The sequence below is a fragment of the Pseudorasbora parva genome, chromosome 21 (assembly GCF_024679245.1).
Source record: "Pseudorasbora parva isolate DD20220531a chromosome 21, ASM2467924v1, whole genome shotgun sequence".
Taxonomy (NCBI): domain Eukaryota; kingdom Metazoa; phylum Chordata; class Actinopteri; order Cypriniformes; family Gobionidae; genus Pseudorasbora; species Pseudorasbora parva.
In genome coordinates this window covers 30521341-30537282 of record NC_090192.1, presented here as the reverse complement: position 1 = coordinate 30537282, position 15942 = coordinate 30521341, and the positions used below count along the sequence as shown (strand labels likewise).

Here is a 15942-nt window from a genome sequence, read left to right as displayed (position 1 = left end):
TCTCTCGTCTCCACCGTGGGCTGTCGTCTCTGGGCTCTGGGTCTGTGCCGTCAGATGTCCTTCAGCATCGCCTTCATAATTCTTTTATTTGTATTCCATTCTAAATACGTTATTTAGGGTCTCAAAATGATTTCTCTAATGATTTCGCTTTTAGGTTTATATAGTCATGCTGATTATATAGCAAATTTGTGTGTGAAATTTTCCTTTGCAAACACAACCATGGCTGGCCCCTCAAATCAAAAACACCCGTTTGTAATGTATACACATTTCCAGTAGTATGCACAGATACACTGAGACCGTCTGAGGAGACATTTTTGCTCGGTTCAACCCATTTCTCATTAAGCAGACTGAATGTATCAAAGGGGAAGAATTCACATGAGGGTTAAAGTGAAATGAAAGCAGGCAGCCTTACCCCTCTGTCATTCATTTTCCCCACCATCTCTCTCTCTTTTTGGTCTGTGCTGAAAGCTAGCAGTAGATCAGCAGTGTTGCTGTGGTTTGTTTGCGGCGGGATTTGGAGACCTGTAGACAGAGCACACACTAGGGAGCAAGCGTGTGTTTGCTCTTGTGTCTGGAAATCTGTGCGTGTGTGTGTAATGCTGGACAATGCAGTTGTGATGGCAGATTAGTGAAGTCTGAGCCCAGAGGTGGGCAGACAAAAGCTGACCTGCGTTTAATGAGATCTTCCAGCAACGGAGCAAACGCCAGGCAGAAAGTGTGTGTGTATCTGTGTTTGTGCTTGTTTGTTTGATGACTGAATGCTCCCTCTTGCTCTCGTCAAGCCCTTAGTAAACATTTGCTCTCATTTGAGTCTGTAATCTCAACCGTGTCTCTGAGTAGAGTCTACTTCCCCTCCTGATACACTCCATCTCTATTATTCCCCCTTGATATTTCTTTATTTCTGTGGTTTTGCTTTGCCAGACCTAAGACTGCTGTTTCATGGTTATTGTCAAACTGCCAGGTAAAAGTGACTTAGTCAGTTTCAATAGTGATGAAAAAAGCTCTGAAATGGCAGCACTAAAATGTGTGCAGATATTTTGAACTTTTTTGTGGTCATATGAAAGTGTTTACTGCACAGAATATTACACAATTTAAGCCAAAAATATAAATTCTGTTATACGGTTCCAAACCTGTGACTTACTTTCTTCCAGTGTAATGGAGAGATTATGATTCACAGAATGTGCTGGTCTTTTCTACGCAGTTACAGTAAATGGGGCTAGAGCTTTCAAGTTTCAAAAACAGCGCAAAAGTAACATAAAAGTATCATAATAATATCTCAACGCTGTAATGAACAAACAAAAATGAATGCCTTATTTACATAAATACTCTCCAGTAAGGGGGGTTTATTTGATGACTTTACTAGCTAGGCTATAATGTAGTAACACAAGAGGAAAACAACAGACTTCTGAATTAGCTATACATGTTAAAGTTTTTATGAGACTTCAACTTAATTAACTCAAGTAGGCCTACATTGTTTTAATTTCGGTGTACTTTTCGTATCGCAAAAGCAGAAGAAATATGGAAAAGAAAAGGAATAGACATGTACTATCATTCAAGTCATTTACTCACCCATATGTTTCTCCAAACCAAAATCAAGTTTTGAATGAGGAAGTAAGGTTGACGGATGATGTGATTGAACACACACCATAAAAGCAGCTCAAATGAAAAGTTATATTCAAATTATTCATTTAAGCCATTTTAATTGCTTTTCTTAAAAACAGACCAAAAATTACAGTCGTTTAATTCTGGCGCAAACGAGAAAGTCTGTTTGTTTACACAGAAAGCAGCGCGCAACACCATAATGCGTAAAATAGAAAAAGAAAAAATCCCCAAAATTTTGTATTAGCCACAGTTTTCTTATTGAAGGTTTACAATAATTTTATTGAAGTCATAAAATTAAATGAATCCTATGTACATTTTCAAATAACTTTTATAAAGAAAAAAATTCATATGGGGTGAGCGGAGCAAAAAATCTATACTAGAAAAAAAACCCTAATGCGAGTTTAGTTATAACACACATGGTTTAAAACTTTACACACATCCCAGAATGACTAAACTTAAAGTATTTACTAGTTACATAGTGTTTTAAGAAAAAATATATAGATATCACTGAACATTTATTTAACTACACCAAGTAAAGTAAGTACATGTCTTAAGTTCATTTTTCATCTCTGCTTTTTTGTGTTTATTTAAAATAAGACAAATCTGATATTATTGTAATCTTATATCTGTTATGTAACAGTTGAGATTGTTCTTTAATGCTGATCTAAACAGCAGAAGACACTAGCTGTGGTTTAAATCCCAGTTGTGCAGGGGTTGCGTTGTAACATTGCATTACAATGCCCGTAGTAAACATTGTACTATTAGAACTATGCTATTATATTCTATACTTTTATGAATTTAATTGAGAAACCATAAGAAAAAGGTGAATAATGACTGACAGTCAATTTTCAGAAAAAATGTTGATCTAAAATTTTTTTTGTCTTTTGTTGGTTTAACTTAAAAAGTAAGTAACCTGGTTGCCTTACAATTGTGAGTTTATTGAAATTACAAATTTGAGTTGATACAATGAAGGAAATTTGTTTAATAAGTAGAAACTCAAAATATTATTGTATCTGAACCAAATAAAAAATTTGATAAATCATGAAAATAGCATTATTTGGCATGTTTCACTGCGTCTTCACAGATAAAACACACACAATTACCCAATATGCTTACAAAATCTTTTAATAATATTTTAATAAAGGTTGTCGAATCTCAAAAAATGTTTTATTGTATTAACTCAAAATTTAAATTTCAATGAACTCAAAATGTATATTACAGTGTATTATGTTTTGAACTATGCTTTATAACTGTTCATTGTCAAACTCAAAAATGTGTTTATTTTTCTATAATTAAAAAATGCCATTATTTTATATAAAATTTTTGATTTTATTGACAAAATATTTTAGTTTGTCAATATATATATATATATATATATATATATATATATATATATATATATTTTTTTTTTTTTTTTTTTTTAATAGATCAGATAACATTTTAAGCTGTCAAATGGTCATGTTACAATGTACCGAATCTATGAAGCATGCTGTCACATTTCACTTTAATTCTTCTTGAGTATATAAACAAAAAAAGTATACACTGTGTAAATGAAACACAACCGCACAATTGTACTAGACGTGTGAAATTAATCTAGGGAAAAACCCAAAGTGGATTTACACAAACTGAGAAAGTCAAAAAGTGTTAGGTTGTGCCCCGCTCTCCCCTATATTTGAAAATGTCTTGCTTGTAAGACTCTTCGATTCATGCATTTTAGAATTTATTGTATTTTAACCTTTATTTCTTTGTTTGGTCAAAGTAATAAGACAAATAAATGAATAGTGATTTTCTCCCCTTAATTACAGTTGGCTTGCCAGAAGGCTTTGCAAACCATGGGATATTTCCAGGAAGTTCCTTTACCAATGGCGTCAGGATGTGGCTCTGAGAGCTGAACCAGTCTGTCAGGTAGGGAGGGGCATCGGAAGATACTACTGCTCAATTTAAAATGAGAAATGGGTGAACACCTCGTCTGCTGGGTGGTCTCATTATAACTCTGCCTTGTGACAGACACCACATTACCGCATCGAAAGAGACCCTTTAAAAAGGGGGGATTTATTTTGTGGAATGAATTACCAAGTATAATTAAAGCTTTAATCTCCTTTTTCCCCTCAACAAAACAATTTTGTATGAACCCAGAGAAGCAATCCAAAATTAATTTACCGCACCAGTGATTAGTATTAATGCTTTTCCGTTTTTTCCTCTTCCGTCTCTTGGCTCTCTCTTGCGCTGAGCTCAGATGAAAGGATATGGCCTGTTGTTACATGCGATATTCATGTGTAATTAACACAAGTCTTGCAGAGCACAGGGGGCAAGCTAGCATGTACTCTTAATAGCTTTCATCCTGGGAACGGCGGCTTTTGTCTCCCGCTGGCAGGGTTAGGGTAGTGTCTGAAACTTTGCTTGTCAAGTCTGTCAGTCATCATGTAAAGCCAGAGTGAACCAACTCTTCACCCCGGCCATGAATGGATGATTTCTATATGGGCGAAGGTGACAGCGGGTTTCAGATGATTGAATGCAAAATTCCACATGGAGCTGTTTTTTTATTGAGGAAGCCGGGATGGAGAAATGTCAAGATGTGTGAAATGCCCCTCAGGTCTTCATGCTGGAATATGGTTGAAGTGTTTTGCTGTTAAAACTGCTTGTGACGGCGCATGCTCCGATTTTTTTGGGGCTATTTTCCTTTCTTCCCTCTTCCAAGCACCAATCGCCAAAGCTGGATCATGCAGGTTTGCATTTCAAAGCAGTGAATTGTTCAGCTTCTTTGATTACAAATAAAAATATTGCCATTTAAAAGCTTTGTGTCGCTTTCTATTGTTCTTCCAGTGCAATCTTATTTGTTTCTTTTTCAAGAGGTTCCTCTGGTGACCTCCAGACGAGGTGTAAAGTCTCCTTTGATTGGATGAGACCTTCCAAAGGCGGCGTAATGAAGGAATGACAAAGTACCGAACCATGGGATCAATGTTGGAGGTGGAAAGCTGTTCGTTAGCGTAGGTATGTGAGCGTCTTTGTGCTGTTTTGTAGGGTGCGAAGGGGATCGATGGTGCGTTTGCTTTGTGTAGGTAAATGATCATTGTGGAGATGGACAGGACCACTTTGTCTTGCGGCCCTAGGGGAACAAAAGACAAATTGGGCTAGAACTCCCATCATCCCTTTCACTCTCAATTCTACAACTTAACACTGGCAGTGATACATACAGAGGAGCTATAACGTCAAACTGGGCCAAATATTTTACAGCAGCTCTTTCAGAAGGTCAAAGGCTACTTTTAGATAGAATTTATATCCAGACAGTCAATGTTTAATATTTAATTTGCTTTATTTAAGAACCAACCTTTGGTAAATGCCTGAAAAGGAGAGAAGGGACATTCCTTTTCCATTCAGACTATATGCTAACCTAGATGCACCCTAGCGGTAGAAAATCTATTTTGTCACGATTGTAGTCTAACAACTCTCATTAGACTTCTGAGATGGGAAAAACTAACTCTGGTCAGGCCAATCACATCGTGTATAGAGTCGGTGGGCGGGGCTTAACATAATGATGAAGCTGGCGAATGGCGATCTTTCGAATTGGCTTTGGCCGCGACAGAGGTAGACAGTAACTAAGTACATTTACTTGAGTACTGGACTTAAGTGCACTTTTTGAGTATCTGTACTTTACTTGAGTATTATTTTTTCTGGAAACTTTGACTTTTACTTCACTACATTTGAAAGACAAATATCATACTTTTTACTCCACTACATTTCTATCTAGGTCCTCAAAGTCGAAAGTCGTTTCTGTAGCAGATTTCAAAGTCAGTGGATGATTTTTCTTCTTCTTTAAAAGGTGTTTGGGTTTTTGCAGAAAGCGTTTCAGGAATCACTCTAGTAGGGTCATGTGAAGATCAATGATTTCACAGCATTTTTTGAACACTGATCAGTTTATAGCAAAATCGAAGAAAACGGCTGTCAAAATGTTAATTTTGACGAGTATTCAGATAAACAAAGTTGATTATGTCAAGTGAACTTAACAGATGGGAGAATATCAGATGTGTATTAGTATATTGGATCCGTGCATTCGGCCTTAAAGCGACAGCAGCTTTGTAACTTATTTAAAAGTATTTAAATTAGTTTAAGTTAACTCGTATGCTAGTATGTCGGATGGAGCATCACTGACTGGCTTAAACCACCATGATGGCATAGTGTACATTTATACAACAAGAATAAAATAATGCGCTGACATAAAAAAAGGAAATTTACTTTTAAAATTTAAGTAGTTTTAAAAACAAATACTTCTGTACTTTTACTGTCTGTTTTTACAACTTTCACTTGAAACATTTGATCAGCTGTACTTTAACTTTTACTCAAGTAATGAAGTTGTGTACTTTGTCCACATCTGGGCCGTGACTCTGGAAGACTTGGAGTTAAGCTTTTCTTTGAGAAAAGAACAAAGAACGACACTGAAGTCATTCTTAAAAAGGTTAGATGTGTTCTGAGTTTTGCCGACCAGATACAGCGAAAGTTCAATCAACTTTATTTATATAGCGCTTTTACAATCACGATTGTGTCAAAGCAGCTTCACAGTGTCAAACAGGGTAATATTGCGACAAAATTAGATTTGGCTGTACAGCCGTACTGGAGAAAACAGTGATGTTATCAGCTTATTTTAATTTATCATATAGCGACAATGTTGGCAGATCAGTATTATAGTTTATAGAATTAAATAAGACCTAATTCATATATTTTATTTGTATAATAAGTTGAATAACTTTAATCATATTTTTAGTGTCCCCAACTGAGCAAGCCAAGCCAAAGGCGACAGTGGCAAGGAACCAAAACTCCATCGGGGCATGATGGAGAAAAATAAACCTTGGGAGAAACCAGACTCAGTCGGGGTGCCAGTTCTCCTCTGGCCTATTAACACACCGTGTAAGATTATTATTCTGGCAACCTTACAGGTCGGAAATCATATTAGATCGGATTATTCAAAATTTTCAGGGTATCATGGAAGAGATTTATTTAGGATGGGGCGTCAATTACACAAGAGTATGAATACATGAAAGATCGGAATTATTGCGCCGAAGACGGGTTTTGAGCATGTCGTGCCAGTGAGGCAAATTCGGAGGAGACACCATTTGACACGGCTCAGCAGACACTCCAGGATGCGTTGGTCATGTCCAGGCAGGTCCACCATCCGATCCGGACAGGGCCCAGATCCGGGATAAACCTCGGGATAAACAGAGAGACTAACATTAGCGTAGATGCCACTCTTTTTATGATGTAACTAGTACATCAGGTGTTATGGGAAGTGTTCCCGGTTCCGGCTGACCTAGTTAATGCAGCCTAACAATCAGTCAATTGATCTGAATAATGAAAGTTAAAAATGTTCTATGTGTATGCCATAGTAAAGAGATGTGTTTTTAGTCTAGATTTAAACTGACAGAGTGTGTCTGCTTCCCGAACAATGCTAGGAAGACTATTCCACAATTTAGGAGCTAAATAGGAAAATGATCGACCGCCTGCAGTTGATTTAGATATTCTAGGTATTATCAACTGGCCAGAGTTTTGAGACCGCAATCGACGTGATGGGGTATAATGCGTTAAGAGCTCGCTTAAGTACCGGGGAGCTAAACTATTTAGTGCTTTGTAAGTAATAAGCAAGATTTTAAAATGTATGCGATGTTTAATAGGGAGCCAGTGCAGTGTTGACAGAACTGGACTAATATGATCATACTTCCTGGTTCTAGTAAGAACTCTAGCTGCTGCATTTTGGACTAGCTGGAGTTTGTTTATTAAGCGAGCAGGGCAACCACCCAGTAGAGCATTACAATAATCTAGCCTTGAGCTCATGAACGCATGTACTAACTGTTCAGCATTTTGCATTGAAAGCATGTGCCGTAATTTAGATATATTTTTAAGATGATAGAATGCGGTTTTACAGATGCTAGAAACGTGGCTTTCAAATGAAAGATTGGTATCAAAGAGCACACCCAGGTTCCTCACTGACGACGAGGGCTTGACAGAGCACTCATCAAGTGTTAGACAGTATTCTCTGTTACTACTTGTGGAGCTTTTCTGTCCAATAATTAAAAATTCAGTTTTATCTGAATTAAGTTGCAGAAAATTACTATTCATCCAATTTTTTATATCAGCTATGCATTCTGTTAATCTTGTGAATTGGTAGGTTTCATCCGGGCGTGAGGAAATATAGAGCTGAGTATCGTCAGCATAACAATGAAAACTAACGCCATGTTTCCTAATGATATCTCCCAGTGGTAGCATATACAGGGTGAAAAGCAACGGTCCTAACACTGAGCCTTGCGGTACCCCATACTGAACTTGTGATCGGTGTGACATCTCTTCATTTACTGCTACAAACTGATAACGGTCAGATAAGTACGATTTAAACCATGCCAAAGCAGTTCCACTAACGCCAACATAATTTTCGATTCTATTCAGAAGAATATTGTGATCGATAGTATCAAATGCAGCGCTAAGATCGAGTAACACTAATAGAGAGATACAACCACGATCAGATGATAAGAGTAAATCATTTGTAACTCTAATTAGAGCAGTCTCAGTGCTATGATACGGTCTAAATCCTGACTGGAAATCCTCACATATACCATTTCTTTCTAAAAAAGAACATAATTGTGAAGACACGGCCTTTTCTAGTATTTTTGATAGGAACGGTAGATTCGAGATTGGCCTGTAATTGACTAATTCTTTAGGATCAAGTTGTGTTTTTTTAATAAGTGGTTTAATTATAGCCAACTTAAAAGTTTTCGGTACATATCCTAATGTCAAAGATGAATTAATGATATTAAGCAGAGGCTCTATGACCTCTGGAAGTATCTCTTTTAATAGCCTAGTCGGTATAGGGTCAAGCATACATGTTGTTGATTTTGATGATTTTACAAGTTTAGCCAGTTCTTCTCCTCCTATAGCAGTGAATGAGTGTAATTTTTCCTCAGTGACCCTGCAGTGCTCTGTCTGAAGTGATACTGTAATAGACGGCTGCATGGTTATAATTTTATTCCTAATATTATCAATCTTACTGGTAAAGAAGTTCATAAAGTCATTACTGCTGTGTTGTTTACAAACATCAGAAGCTGAAGCTTTATTTTTTGATAATTTAGCCACTGTATCGAATAAATACTTAGGGTTGTGTTTGTTTTCTTCTAAAAGAGATGAGAAATAAGCAGATCTAGCAGTTTTTATGGCCTTTCTGTATGCAATCATGCTCTCTTTCCACAAATTGCGAAAAACCTCTAGTTTTGTTTTCTTCCAGCTGCGCTCCATTTTTCTGGCTGCTGTTTTAAGGGCCCGAGTGTGCTCGTTGTACCACGGCGTTGGATTATTTGCTTTAATCTTCTTTAAGCGCCGGGGAGCAACTATGTCTAAAGTGCTAGTAAGGAGAGAGTCAATAGTTTCGGTTGCAGCATCAAGTTCATCTTGGCTATCTGTAATGCTGAGGAGATGGAACTGATGAGGAAGATTATGTACAAAGCAATCTTTAGTCGCAGCGGTTATCGTCCTGCCATATTTGAAGCGAGGGGATGGCTTTGCAGCCTTAGGTAAATTAAGTATACATGATATTAGGTAATGATCTGAGATGTCATCGCTCTGCTGCAGAATTTTAACAGTATCAACATTTATTCCATGTGACATTATTAGATCTAAAGTATGATTAAGGCGATGAGTGGGTCCCGATACGTGTTGTCTAACTCCAATAGAGTTTAGAATGTCTCTAAATGCCAATCCCAATGCGTCTTTTTCATTGTCTACGTGGATATTAAAATCCCCAACAATTAGTACTTTATCTACAGCTAATACTAACTCCGATACAAAACCAGCAAATTCTTTGATAAAGTCTGTATTGTGCCCTGGTGGCCTGTATACAGTAGCCAACACAAATGTCAGAAGGCATTTATCATTTACACTACACAGTGTTACATAAAGCACCAAAACTTCAAAGGAATTATATTTGAAACTAGACTTCTGAGTAATACTGAAAATATTATTATAAATTACAGCCACACCTCCCCCTTTACCTTTCAGACGTGGCTCATGTTTGTAACAATAATCTCGGGGGGTGCACTCATTTAAAGTAATGTAATCATCAGGTTTTAGCCAGGTTTCTGTCAAACACAGCACATCTAAGTTATGATCTATAATCATATCATTGACAACAAGCGTTTTTGGCGAAAGGGATCGAATATTCAGCAACCCAAGCTTTATCAATTGTTCATCCGTATTATATCTGTTGTTTATTTGTTGGACATCAATTAAATTTTTACTGTTGAATGGTTTTGATGGTTTTTTGTATTTACTAATTCGGGGAACAGACACAGTCTCTATGTGATAATATCTAGGTGAAAGAGTCTCTATGTGCTGGGATTTAGCTGACTTTGGTGACGTGAGACAGCTAGCAGACGGTTGGTTTAGCCAGTTTGTCTGCTTCCTGACCTGGGCCCCAGTGAGTCAAGGTTTAGCTCTAAGACTATGTGCCAAATTACTAGAGAGAAGAGCAGCACCAGCCCAGGAGGGATGAATGCCGTCCATCTTCAACAGGTCAGGTCTGCCCCAAAAACTTTTCCAATTGTCTATGAACCCTATGTTATTTTGCAGACACCACTTAGACAACCAGCCATTGAGTGATGATAATCTGCTAACTATTTCATCACTCCTTTTCGCGGGGAGAGGTCCAGAGAAATATACGGCTTTTGACATCGTACTTGCGAGATTACACACCTCTTTAATGTTAATTTTGGTGATCTCCGACTGGCGAAGTCGAACATCATTAGTGCCAACGTGAATAATAATCTTAGAGAATTTACGATTAGCTTTAGCCAGCACTTTTAAATTTGCTTTGATGTCAGGCGCTCTGGCTCCCGGTAAACATGTGACTATGGTGGCTGGTGTCTCTATTTTCACATTCCGTGTAATAGAATCGCCAATAACTAGGGCACTTTCAACAGGATCCTCAGTGGGTGCGTCACTGAGTGGGGAGAACCTGTTTGATGTTCTAATCGGAACGGAAGAGCGGTTTTTTGATCCGCGACTATGCTTTCTCATCGTCACCCAGCCCTGCTGCGCGGGCTCAGCCGGAACCAAACAATGAGTGTTCACTAAGCTAGTCGCATCCAAAGCAGTATCTAAAGCTGTTACATTCTCACTACTCTCACATAAAGCTTGGATGCGTGTCTCTAAATCTGAAATCTTCTCCGTCAGCCTGATTAATTCCTTACATTTATCACATGTGAAGCCCTGTTCGCCAACGGAGATAGATATGCTAAACATGTAGCATGCAGTGCAAGTGACAATGACAGGAGAAGAAGACATGGCTTACCGTATTTGTTGATGAATCCAAAACTTACCACAGTTGTCTGATGGAGTCTTTTTAATAATCCAACTCACCACAGTTGTCTATAGAACTCAGAAAACAGGAGACCTGGATGCTGGGATGGAAAGCTACCAGGCTAGCGAAAAGCTAACGTGTGGTAGTGATTTAGATTAAAAGCTAGTAATGTCAAATTTAAATTGATAGGCTATATTAAACACTATATGGTGATGAGTAAGTTATATTTAGCAGTGTAAATTACAAAGAAAATATATCAAATAGAGATTCAAACACAGCTATACAGAGCTACAAACACTGTGGTGGCAGCAGCAGCAGGCAGACAGACAGGAGCAATCGATCAGGAACAATCAATCAGCCAATCAGCGAAAGTTAAATTTATAGCTCCGCTTCACATTGCTCTGGTTGGTGTAGCGCTATCCTATCGCGTGCAGAGGGAGTTTGAAAGACAGCCGTTTATCCCGCCCCTCGGATTGAGTTCCCAGACCAAACATCTTGATGTGAGTCTGGCTTGTCAGGCTAGCTATATGCAGTAGTGATGGGGATTTTTCTGCAGGTAACATTTTTGTACCAGTAGGTTGCGACTAATGACTTTTGTAAGTGAATCATTTGAATCATACAATCATCTGATTCATTTAAACACACAGTCCAATAGGGAAACATGTAACTGCCTTAACGGGTGAGTCAATGATTCTTTCACTCATTTAAATGAGTGATTCATTCAAAAACAAACATGTGACTGCCTATATGAGTGATATAGTTATGCAGGAGAATTGCTGATACAATTATCAGGAGATTTATCTTAGCATTATACTTAACCCACAATTAACTGTTTAATCAAAGTAGGTACATTCACAAGCGATCTAGTTTTACATGAGTTAATACTTTTTTTTTTTGTGTATCCTCGACTATGGTAATTTGTGAAAGTACTGAGAAAAATCTACATGTGATTTGCAGCTCTTTTTGATTTATGAATGTTTTATGTAGCCTTCAAGTAAAAAACAGAAACATGCATTAAAGTGCTATCACACATCATATGCAACTAAACCATCCTATTTCTTATAGGACAGGACAATGTATGGTCGACCAATCAGAATGGAGTAGTACAGCGAGTAAGTGTGTATATTTTACCGTTATATAAAGTATGTTCAGTGTACATGCAGTGCAGTGCCCACATAATTCAGAAGCCTCATGACAAGCTCAGAGATTTGAGTCTCTGTTATTGAAGAAAGAAATATTTATTTATAACCATATTAATCATGATAGTAATAATAATAATCATAATCATAATAATATAATGATTTCATTAATAAACAGTACTGGTTGTTTGAAGCACATTGGATGCATACAGAAAGAAAACTGAAATTTAGAGTACAGATCCAGGACAGCAGAAGTTTCGTCATTTCATTTTAAATAGAATACTTTATATTGGTTTCTTTTTTTCTTTAGTCCCCTCCCCCCTCCCCACATTTACGTATTTGGAACAACTTCAAAATGTTTAAAAAATAAATAAAAAAAACAATGAAAGAAAATGAAACCAAACAAAAGAAAAACCCAAATGATAGATTTGTTGCGTTGAGCTCATGTTGCACATGAAGAGAACCTTTAATATAATACATTTTATATTGAGATGACAGAGGAAGTAGCTTTTGTATATTTTCAGTAGAAAACAAAGGGGCTGGAAGCACGCACGCACACACACACACACACACACACACACACACACATACAGTACATAATGCGCGCACACGCACACACGCACACACATCCACGCTACATGGAAGGTAACTATCACTGAGACAACTAACTTGACTTCCATTCAAACTCTTGTGCTTCGGGGATCTGGCAATGACGATGAGGAAAATCAGGTTGGCAGGAGTTCATTTTTTCCTTTTTCGCGTTGGGAAAAGCAATTGCCAAGATAAGTTAGTCATTTCCATTGGCTTGACTGTGTTTGAATGAAGTTCAAGGGAACTGTGCAGACACAGGTGAGCTGCATAGCTGGTCTCATACCTGCCCTAATATCTAGAGCAGGCGACCAGTGTAGGTTTGGAGGACGTTTGGGATGAAGGAACAAGTGGCAGATACATGCGCTTGAGTTTCATCGTAGTTCTGACGACAGACTATAAGCAGACTACAGTTTGCATTGGTTCTCTGCTTTGGGTCGAGGAAGACGGCGAATGACTTTGGTGCTCAGGTTAATGGGCTGTTGGAGAGGAAACAGAGAGTAGAAGGAAGACAACAAGCCAAAGAATACAGTGCAAAAGCTGACATATATACCTCACAGCAGGGTCGAAAAAACCAGGACATGTAAACAAGTAATGTCTCATACGGACTAAAGCAATGAAATAAACCCAGAGGTCTCGGATCTCTGTAGAATTGACATCTTTTTGTTAGGTTGTTTAGTCGCAATCTTTTCCAGAGCAGAATCCGCCACTCGGTTTTTAGAGTCCCTGAAGCGACGCGTCTTCTGCAAAGTTCCCGTAGCTAACTTTCACATCTGACCCGGCGAACTGTCTCCGATGATCCTTCGGGTAACAAAGTAGTACAGTCGCTGAGATAGGAGTCACCAGCTTTGTAGAAAATAAAGTTTTGTTCTGAGAGGAAAAATGCAGCAAGGAAGAGTAGCATCATTACCTATGGAAGGGAACACATCAGTTCTGTCATGTAACACCTGAGTCCGAGGAAGCGCATGATTTTGCAAAGCTTGGGAATGCTGTCTGTAGAGGTGGGCTATCTATTAAATGTACCATTCCTTCTCACTGAGTGTGAAAACGTGCAGTTGTTATTTTGAAGATCTGACCCATTTGCTTTTGTCTACATAACCTAACGCAGTCAGGTTGATTCAGTCCTGTTAAAATGAAAATGTTGACCTGAATAAAACCAATAAATCTAGATGTCACCAAACGAAGCACAGCACATTTCTTTCCCATGATAACATCCTGCCGTTTTCAACCTCGATTACAGAGTGACAAACCCTATGACAGTCTCTTTGCATAAAGAGAGAAAAAAAGAATAAAAGAAAGAAGTGGCTTATGATAAAAGCCAACAAAGTCGCTTTATGTCTTTCTGCCATTGTCCTGCAGGGTCATGATAATGTCCGTCCGTCGGCCAGCTGGAGTGCTCCTGTTGTCAGCTTGACCGTACAGTATCTCCGTCGGGTTTGGCTTCAAAACGAAGACTTGCTTTACCGTGTCCACACATTTACAAAGTACTGCTTAAAAAACAAAGACACGTACATAAAAAGTTGAATTACATTCAATAGCTGAACCAAATATACAGACAACAGAAACAATGCCACACAAGTGAAAATCTCTCAGTACTTGCATAAATCGTCGCCGAAAATAAACCTGGACCACCATCGAGAAACAAAAAAAGGTACAATCCTCTTGAAGGGTCGCAAAGTCACAAATAGATATATCCATATATAAATGTTTTTCATACTGGTAATACAATAATACAACATTAGTAAATGGCTACAATCGACGTTTGACCACGCTGAGCAGCATGTAATTAGTACAACGTTTAAATATATAAGGATGTGTCACTGAAATGGAGCTCATTAGAAGTATAAAGGTAATCGATTTTTAATAAAACTTTGCTCGCAACCCTATGACTTAACTGGCATGTCGTCTCCACCTTGCAGCGGGCAGGAGCCCATTTTCAAGATGGATAGTGAAACTCCCGTGACAATACCGAGAAGACAGCTCCAATTTTCTTAATTTGTAGCCTCATGACACCACATACAAAAGTGTTTACTACACAGCACGGCCACCTCCACAACACTACAATGAAATGCTTTTTGGTAGCCCTGGGCTCCGGGGCCACATGATCGCGACCCAACACAACTCTATAAAGCCCCCTTCCGCCCGTAACCGCTCGCACACAAGAACGCACGCACACGCACACATCCCAGTAAAACCTGCCGGCGGGCCATTTCGTATTGTGCTACAAACAGCGGGATGACAGCGCATTCCCTACTTCGGATCTGGTGGTTTATTTACAGTGTCTTCTCTTGTCCCATTCGATGCGACACCTGAATAGCAACCTGATGTACAGTATCTTAGAGTCCCATGCAAGTTCGTCTGCTTTCGTTTTTAAGCTTTGAGAAGATCGCTGCCCCGTGTTAGCGACTAAGTCTTTTCCCCAAGGTAGCGATGCAGTTCAACCCACGACAAAAACATACTGATGGAAGACCCAGCTGTGCCATATATTCAAGGGCTTTGGATGAAGAGGGGCCACATGGAATCGTGTCTGGCGGGCCTTCAGCCTCTCTGCCCGGCCTCCTCGCGCAGGCCGGACAAGGAGGTCTGCGTGCGGTGGGAGGGGGGCTGGGGGGTGTGAAGGACCAACGGGTACAACCCCCTCCCCCCCTCCTACAGCCCTAATTGATCACTCTGTTGCTATTTGCACTATTTGTACTATTTTTTTTTCTTCACTTCTTTTTTGTAACATATTTATACATACATATATATCGCTATATAGATATATACACTCATCTTTTTCATCTTTTTGAAACCATAAACTTAAAAAAGTTTAGAAAAATAAAAAGTTTTATGATGACCTCTCCTCTTCTCCTCCACCTGAAAGGCTGTCCCAGGTGAAAGCTAACCCCTTTTTTCATCCACAGCTTGGCTGCGTCAGTCTCTCGTCCCTACAGAGATATATAATGCCTTCTCCTGACAGCCTCGGTGTAAGGATTTCCTCTTAACTTCTTTTTGTGTGTTTTTTTTTTCATTGACATTTTTCTTCCTTTATCCTTTTTGTTCCTTTTTAGCTGATGCTCTTCTTCACTGTCTTCTTTCTTTATATTTACTAGAAATGCAAAAGAGAAAAGAGAAAATATGAGTTCATCTGCATTGTAACCTGTTGAACAGAATGCAGAATGTTTAACATGGACATACAGTGGGGTCCAAAAGTCAGGAGACCATTAGAAAAAATGTTTTACAGTTTTACATTTTTATGATTTAGGAAATTTCCATTTCAAATTATATTATAAGCATGGC

The 15942-nt window shown here is 38.5% G+C and overlaps 1 protein-coding gene across 1 annotated transcript in view; it reads right to left on the bottom strand.

Moving 5' to 3' along the window:
* Positions 1 to 12143: 12143 nt before the first annotated feature.
* rbfox3a (RNA binding fox-1 homolog 3a) overlaps positions 12144 to 15942 on the bottom strand; it is a 526601-nt gene continuing 522802 nt past the window's right edge. The window contains exon 16 of the mRNA XM_067430369.1: positions 12144 to 15751. Coding sequence (XP_067286470.1) covers positions 15749 to 15751 — 3 coding nt within the window. The 3' untranslated portion in view covers positions 12144 to 15748. The remainder of the gene's footprint in view (positions 15752 to 15942) is intronic.